We start from the raw sequence: 19,362 nt of genomic DNA, 5'->3' as shown, positions 1-19,362 counted from the left end.
CTCAATTTCCTCTTTAATGACACATTCTTATTAGACCTCTAAGACTACCTTTTAGGCTTCTGTCATGTCTTGCCTTCTTGCTTTTTTGGATCAGTTGGCCTCCTCCAACAGCTGTTGCTTTTATCTGATTGGTTCTCAGGTGTCTTACTGGCTAGAATTTTACTACAGAAATTTTAATGTAAAATTAAAAGGAAATCAAAGTTTCTTTTGTGAAATTCCAACCTTGTTCTACTCTACTTAGGATAAAAGAGCTTTTCAATGACTCAATCAAGGCAGTTCAGCAGGTCTCTAGATTCTGCTGGGTTGGTCAAAAAGTTCATTCAGATTTGTCCATAAGATGTTATGGGAAAACCCAAATGAACTTTTGGCCAACCCAATTGATATTACATGGTTTAGGGAACATGATACTAATCTGTGAGGAAAATCAGGAAGACCTGAGATAACTGATCAAACAGAGGCAAAATCTCTTTGAGTAGACATGATCGATACCAAAGTGTCTGTTAGGTCATCTTCTTCTCTTTTATGAAGCTAAGTTTCTCTATTTTTCCCATGATAGGAAATAGGGAGAAAGTTCTCCATCCAGAGGAGAGAGCTGTATTACACACATGACTGCACCTTCCAGCAGGTTCTCTTCTAGCTAATCCTACCTGAAAGGCCACCCCTGTAAAACTGACGCACCTGCTTTCCCCTTGGGTAGAAAGAGCATACCACACAGAGAGGCAACTCTTGAGACTGTTTAACATCTACTTTATTAGCAAGCATAAATGCAGACACATAACAGGTACTCAACTCAGTCTCAGAGCCTGAAGTTGTCAGTTTGTAGAACCAAGCCATGATTCTCTCCTTAGTATCATTCTGTCTTGCATCAGACTTACAGACCCTAAAATCTGAATTGACATAATTAAAATGATATCATCCGATTGGCATGAGGCACAACGATGGATTCCCCCAAATTCTTTCTGCATCTCTTCCTTTCCCTTCCAGTCGCAGGCCCATACATTTTTACTGGGGAAATTAAAATACATTTGTGGGATTCTTGTTAAATGCACACCATGTTGGCAAGTTGTATATGGATAGTCAACAAGGGTATTTTATTATGGGCATTCAAAGGGTATGATATTTCTTTTCCAAGTGTCATGAAAAGGTCTAGGATTACAGGATACTGCTCTGCTCTTGAAAGAATGTGTCTGTTTCTATCAGACCACAGGAGAATAGTGAGATGTTAATTGTTGAAGGTTAAGAAAAAGTGTTGAAGGCTTGAGAAAAAGCATTCAAGGAGCTTTCCCTCAAGTTTCATCTCATTATTTACCCATATTCCCCTTCAAATGTTCCTTTTGTTGTCTCCTTCCTTTCATGTTCTTTACAGACATGTAGGTTTGGTCTTAGAAATGTCCTGTAGTGGTCAAAGGAACAGACCTGGGGATCCCAGGCTGGTTAAAAAGAAGCAGGGGGGGCCAGAATCAATGCCAGAGGGTCAGCAGTGAAGAGCAGGTGACTGGGAGGTCATCTTCCTTGGCAAGAGAGAATTCAACAACTCATATCTCCAGGAGGTGATGGGGGTGCTTGGCTCTGAGAGCAGAGTGTTCAGATTCTTGCTGAGGGGCTGAGGGAGTGAGAGCTGAGCCTGCAGGCCCAGGGCTTGCACTAAGCCATTTGAGACCAGGAGAAAGCAAAGGACACTCAGGCCCTGCCAGAGTCAGGCCAAACATCAAATGTCAGCCTACTCTTCTGTAAAGAGAAGAAGAATGTACAGTAAGGATGGGGACATGTCAAGAAGGGATTATTTCATTCAAGCTTAAAGAGGTCAAGAAAAAAGACTGGTTCCCAGAATAGGAAAGGGAGACCCTCCCAGATCCTAATCACATACCTATCTCACACTGATGTGAACCACGTCAGAATCTAGTTCAGTGCCCTAGACATATTCAACCAGCTCCCATGTGAGTCACAAACCAAATTCACTTATTTTAGTACTTCTCACCCTCCACAATCACAAAACTCTTTGAGAGAAATGGAGCAAGTATCTCCTTTTGACTAACTAAGATTAACCAGCCTCAGAATGGCAGGCTCAAGACTCAAACACTAGTCTTCCATCACTAAAGCCCTCCTTTTCTGGGCACTAGCTGCTCTTCATATTTTTGATCATCTCTCAGCTCTTACACTATTCCCTGAGTATGTAACCAGGCAGCCCTGCATGCCACATCCCACACTATTACAAAGCTGGGCTTCAGAGTTGTGACTCTCTTGAGTCAGCCACCCAGGGGCTATACTTTGCATTTCCTGACTCATATGGGGACAAGTTTTCTGCCTTTACTCTGCTGTGAAGTGAAAGTTAAAGTCGCTCAGTGGTGTCCAACTCTTTGAGACCCCATGGACTATACTGTCCATGGAATTCCATAGGCCAGAATACTGGAGTGGGTAGCCTTTCCGTTCTCCAGGGGATCTTGCCATCCCGGGATCAAACCCAGGTCTCCCACATTGCAGGCAGATTCTTTACCAGCTGAGCCACAAGGGAAGCCCAACAATAGAGTGAGGTCTACAATTTACAGCTGGAATCCTGGCTTCTCTGAAAAGACACTTTCATGGATATTCACAAAGAGCCCCCTCCCCTAGCCCCATTCCCACAGATCAATTTAAAATCTGGGTAGTGACAATAGGTAGAAGGAGGTGGGACCATCTCCTACAGTTCTAACTTACAGTTTGAGGCCTGGGGTCCTCTAAGTCAACTAATCCTGAGCTGAGCCAAGACTGGTCATTTTAGTTCTGCTCCATCATTTGAAAACAATTTCTATGATTTTGGAAAGTTGCTTCTTTTCTCTGACTCTTACTCTCTTCAGATTTAATATAAAGGTGTCAATTCAATAATTTTCAAAACCTCTTTTGTTCTCACATGCAATAACTGTATGTATCGGATTTTTAAACTATTATTATCATTCTATCCATGACTAGGAGTCTCAAGTAATCCCTTGAAGTAACACAAAGTAGCTAACTATTATGGGCAGCTGCGCAGCACTAGTAGAATAACACTTACCCTCAGAGTTCACACCCCACCACCTGCTTCTTCACCTCCCTCCATGCCAGTCCCCAAGGGTTCAATCTACGGAGCTTACCCAAGCAGAATACGACCACATCTTCCTTGTGGTTGCAGTCATGATACCCCCAGGACCTATGCTGACACTGCTCCAGGGACTGCTCTTCCCCTTTGCAATGGACATCATCTAGCCAGATGCGCCCATCTCCAGGGACAAACTTTTTCCGCGCTTTGGCAGGTACAAAGATTGGCTTTCCACAGCCCAGTTGCTGGCATACCACCTGCTCCTCCTTTTTCGCCCAGCCGTCATCACAGACAGAGCCCCATATGCCCTTGTGCAGCACCTCCAGTCGCCCAGAGCAGCTGGTGTCTCCATTTACCAGCCTCAATTTAAAGGGATCTGCAGGGTCAGGGGATGGAGTGGGGCATGGAAAGAAGGAAAAAAAAAAAAAAAAAAAACATCATCTACATCCTCATTCAAATCCCATCAACACTTCTGAAGCTCTCTACCTGCCTGCATTTCTGTGATAATAGCCCTTGTTCTAGTTTCCAATCCATGTGTCCCAGGTCTATTTCTTAAATAAGACCTTTTACTTTCCCATCTAGTTTATAAAAGTCTAATACTTATGAATGACTTTCTAGTAGTTTTTTTTTTAATTGAAGAGTTCAACAAGTACATGGAATTGTGTGTCCTATCCCTATTATATACAATTCAATATAATAATATTTTATATTAATCTAGCACTTAATACCAGAGAAGGCAATGGTACCCTCTCCAGTACTTTTGCCTAGAAAATCCCATGGACAGAGGAGCCTGGTAGGTTGCAGTTCATGGGGTCGCTAGAGTCGGACACAACTGAGGGACTTCACTTTCACTTTTCACTTTCATGCATTGGAGAAGGAAATGGCAACCCACTCCAGTGTTCTTGCCTGGAGAATCCCAGGGAGGGGAAGCCTGGTTGGCTGCCATCTATGGGGTCGCACAGAGTTGGACACGACTGAAGCAATGCAGCAGCAGCAGCACTTAATACTGCTTAAAGCATTTTCATGTACAAAGGCAAGTATCATTAGCTACATTTTAAAAACAAGAGAATTGATGAGCAGCACAATTAAATAGCTTTGCCATGGTTATTTGATGCATGAGTGCTGAGCTTAGTCACTCAGTCCTGTTTGACTCTGCTCCTCTGTCCATGAGGATTCTCCAGGCAAGAATACTGGACTGGGTTGCCCTGACTTCCTCCAGGGGATATTCGCAACCCAGGGATTGAACCCAGGTCTTACACATTGTGGGCAGATTCTTTACCATCTGACACACCAGGGAAGCCCAAGAATACTGAAGTAGGTAGCCTATCCATCTCCAGGGGATCTTACAGACCCAGGAATCAAACCAGGGTCTCCTGTATTGTAGTCAGATTCTTTACCAGCTGAGCTACCAGAGTAGTTCTTTATAAACACTGATTGAATAGAACTCTATTTAATCAAATTCATGAATAAACCTAGTCACTGGACTTGTAGGCATTACCTTCACATTCAACCCATGTATCCTCATCATGGGTGCAGTTATTACACCTCTCAAGCCCAGAAAGGCAGTGTTGAAGGTCTTCTTCCCGTCCTGAGCATGATACATTGCTCAGCCAGATGAGTCCTTGGCCCTGGGTATCCTTGTTACAGCATCTTTTGGTCAGTGTGGCCTTCCCACACCCCAGTTGCCGGCACACCACCTTTGTAGCTGAGAGATTCCAGCCTGCTTTGCACATGGTGCCCCATTGCTTTTGGTGCTTCACCTCCAAGCGCCCCTTGCAGCGCCCAGGGCCACCAACCAGCCTCACGGTCTCTGGAACTGTGGGAAAAGAAAGATTAAGTTTCTGCTCCCTGCAAGAAAACAGCCTTCCCACATAAGGGGGCTCCTAACTCTGAATCTTTCTCAGAAATAAGAATGAGACCTCAGAATCGGGCATAAACATTTGGTGACTGTTTGTCTGATAACAAACTGTGGGATAACAAAGAGAAACATAGGCTAATCCCTTAGGCAAATCACAGTCTAATGGAAAAGTAGATAGACAGGCAGAAAATTATTAATGCATACACAACAAATATATGAATGGAATAAAGAATTACAGGAATTATATGTATACAATTGTTGTGTGTGTGTGTGTGTATTGGCTTCCCAGGTGGTTCAGTGGGTACAGAATCCACCTGCAATGCAGGAGACTCAGGAGACCTGGCAGGGTTCAATTCTTGAGTGGAAAAGATGCCCTGGAGGAGGGCATGGCAACCCACTCCAGTATTCTTGCACAGAGCATCCCATGGACACAGGAGACTGGCAGACTACAGTCCATAGGGTCACAAAGAGTCAGACACAACTGAAGCGACTGAGCATGCACTCATGCATACATATATATATACACAGTTGTTGTGTGTTGGTTTCCTATGAGCATCTCCTGTCTACCTAACTAGACGATAGACTCCTTGAGAACTGAAAAACTTACATTATATTTTGGAAGCTCATTTCTTCCCCATAACTCCAACTGAGCTTTAGATACAAATGTTTAGTGTTTATTAGATCTGTGCATGTTTGTGTGTGTGAAGAAGAGAATCAGGTTCTTGGATAGATTGAAACTAAGAAAAACTAAGATTGAAACTAAGACAAAACCATTAGGTCAATCAAGTGTGCGTGCTAAGTCACTTCAGTCATGTCCAACTCTGTGTGACCCTATGGACTGTAGCCCACCAAACTGCTTTGTCCATTGGATTCTCCAGGCAAGAATAGTGGAGTGGGTTGCTGTGCCCTCCTCTAGGGGATCCTCCCCACCCAGGGACTGAACCCACATCTCTTAAGTCTCTGCATTGGCAGGCGGGTTCTTTATCACTAGTGCCACTGCTCAACCAAGGAGGAGTAACAGTTCTAGATGAGGATATGTTTGTCTCCAGGGTCCACAGTTGAGAAAGGGTGGGAAGTGAAGGACAGGAATCAGTTAACCATTAGTTCATGGTGGAGAATAAAGATAAAGAGGACAAAGAGTGGTCATGCGGGGTATGGGCAGTTGGCATACAGTCTTTGAGTCCTGCCATACTCACTCTCACATATTGCCCCTGCATCCTCGCTGTGGGAGCAATCAAAAACGTCTTCCAGCTGGTCACATTCAATCAATTCATCTTCTGTCCCATTGCAGTTGACGTCTTGGATGAAGATTTTTTGTTTTTCATCTGCCAGTGGCTTATACAAATTACCACTGGGTATCCCCTTGGCTGCTCCACAGCCCAGCTCCCGGCACACCACTTCCACGTCTTTCATGTTCCAGCCGTTGTCACACACAGTGCCCCACTCGCCATTCCGTTCCACTTCCACCCGCCCTTCACAGCGATGGGGACCTCTCACCAGTCGCACTTTGGGAGGAGACTCTGCAAAGAAATGAGATATTGGCTGGAGATTAGGAGTGGCCCAGAGAGTATGTATGCAGTGTTTTGGAACTCTTCTACCACTGTCAGGATGTGGAGAACTGAAGGGTGAGAAAGTAGGGGTCAAAAGGGAAGACAAGAAAAAGGAGCTCCAGGACTCCATCTCTGAGTTCTGGTTCTGCTACACTCTTTTATTATTATTATTATTATTATTATTATTATTATTTAAACTGTATTTTCATTTGGCCCTTTGTGAAACTTGGAAAAACAGGCTTAATATCCCTACCTTTGGATTTGGTACAAATAAGTGCTTCATATGATTATTTCAAAAGTATATTTTCTAACAGGAATTAAGATGCACCATGCTATAATGATCATATCAATAAATACGTTGCATAAAATTTAGTTTGTCTTATAATTACCTTCCTGCCAAATAAAGTATAGCATATATATATGCATTTTGTGTGAAATTTGAACAAAATCTGTATTTCAGTTAATAATAATGTATCACAATTTAACTCCCTGTTTGTTTGTTTTTTTAACAACATAGTATTGCTTTATATTCTCAGAATTGGATTAGAACTTTCAAGCCTCATTCAGTTTTTTTTAAATCTAAGATAATAAACTTTCTAGATTACCAGCAGTAATCCTAGAGGCCAAAATATGTGGAACTATATCAAAGTTTTGAGTGAATATAAATTAGAAATCTGCAATTCTATTCATACTAGGTCAAACAAGTGAAGGCAAAAAGTCATAAGTGTTTTAGCTAAGCAAAAAATTATATATTTTCTAAAATATATATATTATACAAACTATATATATATATATATGTATACCAAAGCTTTTCTACTATGCTTGATAAAGGCTTGAGAGAGAACATCAAAAAAAAATGATGGAGAAACTGGAAAACATAAACTAAATGAAACTAAAACATGAAGCACTGAACATGAAATAGAAAAATTGAAACAGACCAGATAAAAGTAAAAGGTCATCATATATCCAGTTGTTTTTAAACATGGTGGCTCATTAGAAATGCAACTGGAGCTTTGGAAATAAAAAGCAGTCCCTCAGAATTTGCATTTTTCAAAAATTTCCAAGATAATTCTAATATGCATCTGGATTTTGAAAAGTGACTACAGGTTTTTCTATTAAAAGGTAGTTTTAGTGATATGGAATTCTTTTATTTTTCTGTTGACCAGAAAAATGGCCAATGGTATTAAAAAGCCACTAGTTACATAATGACAATAATAAAAGATGTTTTAGTTTCACAATCAATAGCCAGACAAAAAATAAAAGATAACTACAATTGCAAGGCATTATAGAAACATGATTAACCTAGCAATATAAAAAAATTACATACAATTTGGGGAGTTAAGTAGAGTGCTATGATAAGTGTAAGTGCATACATGCACATGTTCTCATCCACCCAGTCAGTCTAAATCTTGTGGTTGGTGTATTTAATTCGTTTACATTTAAGTTAATTTTCCATATGTATGATCCTATTACCATTTTCTTAATTGTTTTAGGTTTATTTTGTGTATGTCTTTTCCTTCTCTTGTGTTTCCTGCCTAGAGAAGATTCTTTAGCATTTGTTGTAAAGCTGGTTTGGTGGTGCTGAATTCACTTAACTTTTGCTTGTTTGGAAAGCTTTTGATTTCTCCATCAAATCTGAATAAGAGTCTTGCTGGGTAATGTATTCTTGGTTGCAGGTTTTTCTTTCTTCACTTTAAATTTATCATACCATTCTCTTCTGGCTTGTAGAGTTGCTGTTGAGAAATCAGCTTACAACCTCATGGGAGTTCCCTTACATGTTATTTGTCATTTTTCCCTTGTTGCTTTTAATATTTTATCTTTGTCTTTAACGTTTGTCAGTTTGATTACTGTGTGTGTGTCTCAGTGTGTTCCTCCTTGAATTTATCCTGCCTGGTACTCTGCACTTCCTGGACTTGTTTAACTATTTCTTTTCCATGTTAGGGAAATTTTCATCTACTTTTCAAATATTTTCTTGGGTCCTTTCTCTCTCTCTTCTCCTTCTGGGACCCCTATAATGCAAATGCTGGTGTGTTTACTGTTGTCCCAGAGGCCTCTCAGTCTGGTATTCATTGTTTTCATTCTTTTTTCTATATTCTGTTCTGTGGCAGCGATTTTCACCATGCAGTCCTCCAGGTCACTTATCTGTTCTTCTGCCTCAGTTATTCTGCTCCTGATTCCTTCTAGTGTATGGTTCATCTCTGTTGGTTTTTTAGTTCTTACAGGTCTTTGGCAAACACTTTTTCCATCTTCTCCATTCTATTTCTGAGATCCTATGATCTTTACTATCATTATCTTCACCATGATTATCCTAAATTCTTTTACTGGAAGGTTGCCTATCTCTGCTTCATTTAGTTGTTTTTCTGGGGCTTTATCTTGTCCCTTAATCTAGGACATAACCCTGTGATTTTTCATCCTGATTAACTTTCTGTAATGTGGTTTTCATTCTAGCCACTGTGGGATTGTGGTTCTTTGACCAGAGGTTGAACCTACTCCCCCCGCACTGAAAGCATGGCGATGTCTAGATATAATTTGGGCTAAACAACCTGACTCTCTCTCTCAGTATCAGTGATCCACTCCCAACCATCCTTGCTACTTCCCATGACATTTTCCCATGTCCAAGAACCTAGCTCAGAAGAAATACAGAGTGCTGAGTAAGGGAAGAGTCAGAGCCTCAAGTCTCAGAGCCCTAAAACTGGGTCTAGAAGACTGTACGTGTTCGGAGTGGGAGATGGGCTTCACAGAGTCTCCAGGTAAATTCTGAGGAAACCAAAACTTAGACATGAAGTACAGAGGACTGTGTAGCTAGACAAGGGACAAGCCTATCAGGAAACAAACTTCTGGATACTACATTCCAAGTACTGTTTTATGAACACAGAGAACAGTGATGATCAAGATAGTTAGCATTGCTGTCCTCAAGAGGATTCTATTTAATAGGCTTGAAGCAATCCCATCAAGTCCTCTCAGCCCAGAGAGATATAGTGATAAAGAAGATCTAAGTTTGCCAAGCCTTCAGGGAGAGGACTGTTGTACCTGGAGGGACAACATTTGGACTTGTGGCTTGTGGTTTATCAGACTATGAACAGTATATGAAAACATGGGCTACAATGAATGACTCAGATACCTATAAGAATGAATTACAATTTCTCAGGGCCCAAATTTATAATGCCTGTGTGTATATATATATATATATATATATAAAATTGTTGTTGTATTCCTTTATTCCTTTCATATATTTGCTTTCTATGCATTAATAACTTTCTGTGTGTCTATGTCCTTTTCAATTAGACTGTGATTTGGCTAAGGGACTAGTCTATTAAATACATATATATTAATATAATATATACTATATATATAATTGTTGTATATGAATATGTGTATATATATATATATATATATATAGGATTCCCAGGTGGCTCAGTGAGTTCAGAATCCACCTGGGTTCAATCCCTGGGTGGAAAAGATCTCCTGGAGGAGGTCATGGCAACCCACTCCAGTATTCTTGCCTGGAGCATCCCATGGACAGAGGAGACTGGCAGACTACAGTCCATAGAGTCACAAAGAGTCAGACACAACTGAAGCGACTGAACATGCACTCATGCATACATATATATATATATACACAGTTGTTGTGTGTTGGTTTCCTATGAGCATCTCCTGTCTACCTAACTAGATGATAGTCTCCTTGAGAACTGAAAAACTTACATTATATTTTGGGAGCTCATTTCTTCCCCATAACTCCAACTGAGCTTTAGATACAAATGTTTAGTGTTTATTAGATCTGTGCATGTTTGTGTGTGTGAAAAAGAGAATCAGGTTCTTGGATAGATTGAAACTAAGAAAAACTAAGATTGAAACTAAGAGAAAATCATTAGGTCAACCAAGTGTGCGTGCTAAGTCACTTCAGTCATGTCCAGTGCTGTGTGACCCTATGGACTGTAGCCCGCCAAACTCCTTTGTCCATTGGATTCTCCAGGCAAGAATAGTGGAGTGGGTTGCTGTGCCCTCCTCCAGGGGATCTTCCCCACCCAGGGACTGAACCCACATCTCTTAAGTCTCTGCATTGGCAGGCGGGTTCTTTATCACTAGTGCCACTGCTCAACCAAGGAGGAGTAACAGTTCTAGATGAGGATATGTTTGTCTCCAGGGTCCACAGTTGAGAAAGGGTGGGAAGTGAAGGACAGGAATCAGTTAACCATTAGTTCATGGTGGAGAATAAAGATAAAGAGGACAAAGAGTGGTCATGCGGGGTATGGGCAGTTGGCATACAGTCTTTGAGTCCTGCCATACTCACTCTCACATATTGCCCCTGCATCCTCGCTGTGGGAGCAATCAAAAACGTCTTCCAGCTGGTCACATTCAATCAATTCATCTTCTGTCCCATTGCAGTTGACGTCTTGGATGAAGATTTTTTGTTTTTCATCTGCCAGTGGCTTATACAAATTACCATTTGGTGTCCCTTTGGCTACTCCACAGCCCAGCTCCCGGCACACCACTTCCACGTCTTTCATGTTCCAGCCGTCGTCACACACAGTGCCCCACTCGCCATTCCGTTCCACTTCCACCCGCCCTTCACAGCGATGGGGACCTCTCACCAGTCGCACTTTGGGAGGAGACTCTGCAAAGAAATGAGATATTGGCTGGAGATTAGGAGTGGCCCTGGGAGTACTCAGGCATGTATGCAGTCTTCTTGGAATTCTACTACCATTTTCAGGATGTGGAGAATTGAAGGGTGAGAAAGTAGTGGTCAAAAGGGAAGACAAGGAACAGGAGCTCCAGGACACCATCTCTGAGTTCTGGTTCTACTACATTCTTTTATTATTATTATTATTTAAACTTTTTTTTTTTTTTTTTTTTTTTTGGCCCTTGGTGAAACTTGGAAAAACAGGCTTAATATCCCTACCTTTGAATCTGTATTTGTGGCCTGTGGTCTATCAGACTATGAGCAGTATATGACAACATGGGCTATGTGGAACAACTCAGACACCTCTGTGAATGAAATACAATTTCTTAGGACCCAAATTTCTACTACTTTGTCTCAACTCTGCACAATCTCCCTAGAACATGGCATCAACCCCCGAAGAAGTAGTTGGGTGAAAGACATCTGACCTGGTTGATTTTAAGCTGCATTGAGAAGTTTCTATTTGATTTATTCATTTGTTGTTCTTTCTCTCCTCGTTTCTATAATTTCTTGAGGGAAATTACATGAGGAATGGAGGTTAGAGACAAAAATTAAAATTGAACTATAAATAACTAAGAAAAGTTACCATTGTTGCACTCTGAAGTTTAAGGCATGTAATATAATTCAAGAAAAGTCATCTAGAAATAACTTCTGGATCATTGTAAGTACAATTAGAGTTTGGATAGTCATTACTGTTTGCTCTAGCAAATATTCGATATCAGGATCATGCACAGGCTATTTTATTTTATTTTGAGTTATAAAATTCTGGGTTTATTTTTTATTTGGCCATGCCACATGGCATGTGGGATCTTACTTCCTCAACCAGGGATCAAATCCAACACCCTCCATTGGGAGCATGGCATCTTAACTGCTGGACCACCAGGGAAACCCTCAAATTCTGGTTTTAAATAAGTTTTCCTTTTCCACGGAGTAGAGGACTAGATCACATTGTAGGAGAGAAGAAATGTATTTAAGAGAGAGAAAGAGAATATATATCAAAGAAGTGCAGCTGAAGGGAAAAGAAGGGCTGAGAAGATTTAAAAGCTAGAGAGAAGAACAAAGGAGCTCATCAGGGAAGTTGTGTCCTAGACAGTGTTTTAGCCTACTTTATTAGCTGAGGGCTTGAGAGACAAGGACCCAGGGTGGGTCCTCCCTCCCTGGATATAAAGAGAGCAGCTGTCTCCCGGAACTTGGAGCAAGGCATAACTCTGGAGGCCAGACAAGAAAAACCAGGTCATCTGGAGTATTGGACTGGGACCCAGAAGCAGCATTTCTTTAAGGAAGCAATTTGATCAAGCAGGGTGTAAGATCCTCCACATTCATAGCAGAGTTTGCAGCTGCCCCTCTCTTGTAAAGCCTCTACTATCAAGAGAAAGAATAGGCTGAAGAGACAAAGTCAAAGGAACTCGTAATCTTAATCAGTCCCCTTGATTTTTGGACCATCAGAGGCTTCCTCTTCCACAGACTAATTCTCTTTGTGCCTCCCCATTCTCTCCTCAGTTGAACTGTTTGTGCTCTGCTGAAAGACTCCTTGAAAAGGTGGGCAGTGGCCACTGAAATCCAGCCTGCACTCTGCTGATGAAGCCATGAGGTGCACAGAGGCTGGTGCATTTCTACTTCAATGATAACATTAAAGTTGGCAGAGAGACCAGGAAGTAGTAGAATATAGAAGGGCAAAAGAAAGTTTATTTCCCAGGAGGCGAGGTATCTTCTGAGCCTGAAAGAAAACCATTTGCTTTGTTACATAATGGAGCTAGAGCTGGGCTAGCGTTTTGGGTCACACAGGCCAAATGGAGAGGAATCCCTTTGCAATATAAACCACTCAAATTTTCTCTATGTTTTGGAAGTGGAAATCTACCCATATAAGACTGGTGGGTTGGGAAACCAGAAAGAAAATCTACTGGGGCTCTTTTGAACCACAGCCACTCTCCCTGGCCCCAGGAAATCAAAATTTCCACTCTCCAGAGCTGAAAGTCCACCCTCTTAGGACCCCAAAAAATCTTACCTAGAAGTCCAGGTCCAGTGCAAAAGGCTGAGCAAATAAAAAAGAAAGAAAAAGAGAAAGAAGTGAATGAGATCAAGTAGTCAATTGCAAAGGCTTTGTTCAAAAACACAACTCTCTAGAAAGTTTTGTTGAACTTTGTGATACAGAGAGGTAAATACACAGCCTCCAAAGTTAAACCTCGTTGAGACCTTTTCCTTCTCCTCCTTCTTCTCCTAGAATTACCAGGCTAAAAAAACACATGGAAACTAAGAGCCAAAAAGACCCATTCTACCATGCCTTATTAGACTTATCATGTTCCCTTTGCATCTGATGTTGGCTCTACCCCAGGCATGGATAGATTTGATTTTCAATTTTAATCTATTAGATTGATCGGTGATGACCACCTAAACTAGAAGTGTAGTGATGTAGTATCTGAGTCCAACAGGAAAACATGTTGGAGGTTTCTGGGAAGATGTGTTGGGGCCAGTGTGAGAGAAGCAAGAGAGACTCCATCTGGAAGCCTGTCATCTGTCTTAAAGACTGGATGTGAACTGGGACTGAACCCTGCCCAAGAGTGAGAAAACCGTTGCTAGTGCAAACCAGGTCTGCTGGAGACTTCCCTCCCTACAGATGACAAACGGAGATTGTAGTTGAGGTCAGGCTGCCCCGGTTAGATTAACCATGGAGATATCCTCCTTGATGTATAATCATTGCCCCCCCACCACCACCCTTAACCTTAATTGTTTGTTCTCCTAGCACCTATTTGTTGTAAAACTCAGTCATATACAACAAAGAGGTTGCTAACACGTAACCAGTCACATAGCTGGGGAAGGGGTGGGGGGGGGGGGGGGGGGCCGGGGTTGCGGGGCCGGGGACGTATAAAACTGGGCCACTCAAAAACATCAGAGTCCTTGTTGGGAACTATTCCTCTTGGACCCGCTGGCATAATAAACTGTACTCCACTGTCTTGAGTGTCCTCTGAGGTATGCTTTGCGACTCCGGATTCCACAACAGATGCACTGTTGGGGAAGATAAAGATGTCTTGAAAGGCATATGAAAACTTAACTTTTCTCAAACCTTGAGCTAACTAATGCATTTTTCTTATGCAAATGTTTTTCTTAAGCTATGTTAATGTATTTACCTTATTTACATTTCTTCAAGTCTGTTCACCGAAGACTCAGAACCCATAATGGCTCAACACATCAGTATATTTTACTCATGGAAGTGTTTCCCTTCTGATGTCTATGTCAGAAGCTTTCTCTATCTCTTTTATACTTTGATAAAACTTGATTACACAAAAAGCTCTGGCAACCCAGCCTCATCACTGGCCCCAGGTTGAATGCCTCTCCTCCAGAGGCCAAGAATCCCAGCATCATTCACAGTTCATAGCAGCAACCCTTCACATAGAGGAAAATGGCAGTATTTTTCTGTGTTCACTGACACTGCATTTAGACAATGGTCAGCAAACTTTTGTGTGAAAGGCCAAATAGCAAATATTTTAGGCTTCATGGGCTATACAGTCCTTGTTATAACCAATCAGCTCTGTCAATGCAACCACATACATGTAAATGAATAAGCCTGGCTGTGTTCTGATAAACCTTTATTTATGAATGATTAAATTTAGATTTCATGTCATTCTCATGTGTCACAAAATATTATGCTTCTGACTTTTCCCACAGTTTAAAAATGTAATATCCATTCTTAGTTTGCAGGCTGTAGTTTGCTGAACCTGGTTAAGAATGCAAAAAGCAGTTCTATGCTTATTTCCAAACTTCCAGGTTTAAGTATCAGCACATCTTTGAATGATCAGAGTTTCTTCCTACAAGATCTCTTTGTAATCAGACTCATCTACTCATTAGGCTCCATCCTAATGCAAACTTTGAGAGATGGTGAAGGACAGGGAAGTCTGACATGCTGCAGTCCAGGGGGTCACAAAGAGACAGACACGACTTAGCTACTGAACAACAGCAAATGCTATAGAGAGAGTGCTATGACTATCAGTGGTCTCTGAAACCCAGTATTTTGACCTTCAAAACTCATCATCCCCCAATACCACCCCACCTTATAGGATCTTTCTGAAGAAGTTAGTATCATTGGACTTCCAGCCTAGAGCTTTTTAGGCAAATCCATGTATTTCATTGGCTTGTCCTGGAATATTTTCTTCCAAATATTTGCTTTGCAAATAATTGGTTGATAACAACATGACTCAAAAAGACTTTGCTGCAATTGCCTAAAACTCAAGGTTATATCATACATAACACTCTACAAGTCTAATAAAGAACAGAAAGCATGTATATATGCAAAGGAAACTGAATGTGAGGAGCCTGATAGGTGTGAAAGTGACCGAGCCCAAAGGTGACTTGAGAACTCTGTAGTGGGGTTGATCACCATGAGTATCACAGATCAGAAAGACTTCATGAAGGAGGTGCAACTGAAGATAAGCCTAAGAGATTCAATAGTAACTTCACAACAGGAGGTGGGGGGCTATCCGCTAGGTAACATAAGGGGTGTATGGGTGTTTAGGAATGTGACCAGCACTGTTCATAGAACACACAAATGCCCAACTGAGAGCCTGGTAGGTTTCAGTGGTATACTGGATCATCAAGAAAATTAAAATGGATGTAACTGATTAGGGAAGGGATCTAGCAGGCTCTTTTATCTTGTGGAAAGGCTTGTGTTAGGAAACAAACCTCTGATGAACATAATATTGCTTCATAGATGAAAATGAGATTTCTGAGGGCTATGATAACTTTAAAATTCAGACAGCTAAGAAATCAAAGAGCAAAAATTGAAATCCAGATCTCTTTGATTCCAAAATCCCAAAATACTCTAAATTAAGCTGAGCAATAAGAAACTGGGAACAACTAGGGAAACACATGAAATACATTTGAGAGGAATCAATATGATCAATGAAAGGTGTTTGTCCTGCAGTTCTACTTCCTTTTCTTGCTGTTACCCATGGTCCATTTATTTGTCTTTTTATAAATAGTGCATTTAGGAAAATTTGTGTGAAAAAGCAATAGTATAAACTATTACTGAATAAATAGTGTGAATATAGGGAAATATAAAGTTTTCTGGTAATCAAGGTGGATTATAAATTGAGTATAGGTTCCGAGAAGGCAATGGCAACCCACTCCAGTACTCTTGCCTGGCAAATCCCATGGACGGAGGAGCCTGGTGGGCTGCAGTCCATGGGATCGCTAGGAGTAGGACACAACTGAGAGGCTTCACTTTTACTTTTCACTTTCATGCATTGGAGAAGGCAATGGCAAACCATTCCAGTGTTCTTGCCTGGAGAATCCCAGGGACGGGGGAGCCTGGTGGGCTGCCGACTATGGGGTCGCACAGAGTTGGACACGACTGAAGTGACTTAGCAGCAGCAGCAGCATAGATTAAGTGGCTTTGGGGAATTAGAATAATTACCAGATATAGAGAAAGGAGGAGTGTAGGGAGGAGCCTTTCCCTGAAAGATACCTAGATCTATACCAGATGGGCAGTTCCATAGTACTCTGAAGCCTGGACCCAAAGGAGCAGAAATACTCACCAAAGATCAAGAAGAAAAACAGAGCCATGTCCCAGATGGCTGAAGATAGTGAACTGAAATGTAAGGCTGGAAGGAGGCCCCACAACAGGAATATGCAGCTTTGGTTGCAAGTGTGCTGTGAAGAGGGAAGGAGGCAGGTCTTGTCTGCAACAGAGGCTTCATCAGATGACTAGAAACCAATGGGCTCAGAGGTCAGGACTGATAGAGCTGGACTTGCTGAATTCAGCATGCCCAAGAGGAAGGGAGGTGGCCAGAATTGGCAGAAAGGTGATGAAAACAAAAGAAAACAAACAAAAAAAAATCCGAAGCTGCTATGCTTTGGTTCTGCTGTAATCCCAGCTCCATGGAGCTCTGCTTTAGTCCCCTCACTATGTAAACAAGGAAAACAACTCCCATAAGGAAAGGCAAGTACCAAGAATAAGGGCCATTTCACATTAGAAGATCAAGCAATGCTTGATCCTCATGTATGGTTTGTGGGGGTTAATAAGCCAATTTCAATTCTTTCCTTCCAGATGGAAGTGATTTGAAAATATAGAGGCCAAAGATCATAGAACAATTCCAAAGTTGTTCTTGAAGTCACCATAATCCAGAGTCAGGATGGCAATCCAGAGTCAAGGTGCCAATCTTTGCAAATAGGGCTTGATTTATTTCTCTCAAACCAGCTTCTCCAGTGCTAACTAGAGGGCCTAGTACATGGATCTGCTCTTCTGTGTTTGTCCTGGATTATGCCCTTCTTTGGAAACTGAATGGAAGCAGGTTCTTGTCATAACGAAATCAGGTTGTTCTTAAGTCTAAGATATGATGGACAGGGAGTTCCAGAAAAACACTTACTTCTGCTTCATTGACTACACTAAAACCTTTGCATGGATCACAACAAACTGGAAAATTCTGAAGTGCGAGTACCAGACCACCTTACCTGTCTCCTGAGAATCTTGCATGCAGGTCAAGAAGGAACAGTTAGTATAGGACAGGGGGGTATATTCAATATTTGTAATAATCCATAAGGGAAAAGAATCCGAAAATATATGTGTGCGTATAACTGGATAACTTTGCTATACAGTTGAGACTAACGCACATTTCATTTATTTTTTTATTCTATTTTTTAATTTTATTTTATTTTTAAACTTTACAATATTGTATTGGTTTTGCCAAATATTGAAATGAATCTGCGACAGGTGTACATGTGTTCCCCATCCTGAACCCTCCTCCCTCCTCCCTCCCCATACCATCCCTCTGGGTCATCCCAGTGCACCAGCCCCAAGCATCCAGTATCGTAACACAACATTTTAAATCAACTACACTTCAATAATAATAATAGTGAAAAGAAAAAACTAAACAGCCTCTTGATGAGGGTGAACAAAGAGAGTGAAAAAGCTGGCTTGAAATTCAACTTAAAAAACTAATATCATAGCATCTGGCCCCATCACTTCATGACAAATAGATGGGGAAACAGTGACAGACTTTATTTTCTTGGACACCCACTGTGGGTGGTGACTGAAGCCATGAAATTAAAAGACGCTTGCTCCTTGGAAGGAAGGTTATGACCAACCTAGACAGCATATTAAAAAGCAGAGACATTACTTTGCTGACAAAGGTCTGTCTGGTCAAGGCTATGGTTTTTCCAGTAGTCATGTATGGATGTGAGAGTTGGACTATAAAGAAAGCTGAGCACAGAAGAATTATTGCTTTTGAACTGTGGTGTTGGAGAAGACTCTTGAGAGTCCCTTAGACTGTAAGGAGATCCAACCAGTCCATCCTAAAGGAGATCAGTCCTGGGTGTTCATTTGAAGGTCTGATGTTGAAGCTGAAACTCCAATATTTTGGCCACCTGATGCAAAGAACTGGCTCATTTGAAAAGACCTTGATGCTGGGAAAGATTGAGGGCAGGAGGAGAACAGGATGAGATGGTTGGATGGCATCACCGACTCAATGGACATGAGTTTGGGTGGGCTCCGGGAGTTGGTGATGGACAGGGAAGCCTGGCATGCTGCAGCTCATGGGGTCACAAAGAGTCAGACATGACTGAGCGGGTGAACTGAACTGAACTGAACTGAACTGTTCCTTGGAAGAAAAGCCGTGACAAACCTAGACAGCATATTGAAGAGTAGAGACATCACTTTGCCAACAAAGGTTCTTATAGTCAAAGCTATGGTTTTTCCAGTAGGCAAGTACAGATGTGAGAGTTGGACCATAAAGAAGTCCCAAAGAATTCATGCTTTAAAACTGTGGTGCTAGAGAAGACTCTTGACAGTCCCTTGGACTTCAAGAAGATCAAACCAATGCATCCTAAAGGAAACCAGTCCTGAATATTCATTGGAAGGACTGATGCTGAAGCTGAAACTCCAATACTTTGGCCACCTGATGTGAAGAACTGACTCATTGGAAAAGACCCTGATGCTGGGAAAGATTGAAGGCAGGAGAAGAGGATGACAGAGGATGAGATGGTTGGATGTCTTCACTGACTCAATGGACATGAGTTTGAGCAAGCTCCAGGAGTTGGTGATAGACAGGGAAACTTGGTGTGCTGCAATCCACGGGGCCCAGAGGGTCAGACACAACTGAGCAACTGAACTGAACTGAACTAATTGTAATAGCATGTAAATACAGCTATAAGAAAGGAAAGTATTAGAAACTTTGAGAACACAAATGAAGAAATGATCACCTTTACTTGGGCTAATAATAGACTTCACAGAAAT

At 41.5% G+C, this 19,362-nt stretch overlaps 1 protein-coding gene across 1 annotated transcript; it reads right to left on the bottom strand.

Moving 5' to 3' along the window:
* Positions 1–787: 787 nt before the first annotated feature.
* Positions 788–16,805, bottom strand: CD5L (CD5 molecule like). Its single transcript, XM_055586789.1, has 7 exons — positions 16,667–16,805; positions 13,144–13,170; positions 10,752–11,075; positions 6,107–6,430; positions 4,551–4,868; positions 3,108–3,428; positions 788–1,728 (listed from the first exon to the last, which is right to left on the bottom strand). Exons 1-7 carry the CDS (start codon positions 16,692–16,694, stop codon positions 1,721–1,723), a joined length of 1,350 nt encoding a protein of 449 aa, XP_055442764.1. The 5' UTR covers positions 16,695–16,805; the 3' UTR covers positions 788–1,720.
* Between the last annotated feature and the right edge of the window lie 2,557 nt (positions 16,806–19,362).

This window comes from Bubalus kerabau, chromosome 6 (assembly GCF_029407905.1).
Source record: "Bubalus kerabau isolate K-KA32 ecotype Philippines breed swamp buffalo chromosome 6, PCC_UOA_SB_1v2, whole genome shotgun sequence".
Taxonomy (NCBI): domain Eukaryota; kingdom Metazoa; phylum Chordata; class Mammalia; order Artiodactyla; family Bovidae; genus Bubalus; species Bubalus kerabau.
The sequence above is the reverse complement of the archived record's forward strand: the minus strand, read 5'-3'. Positions and strand labels throughout refer to the sequence as shown.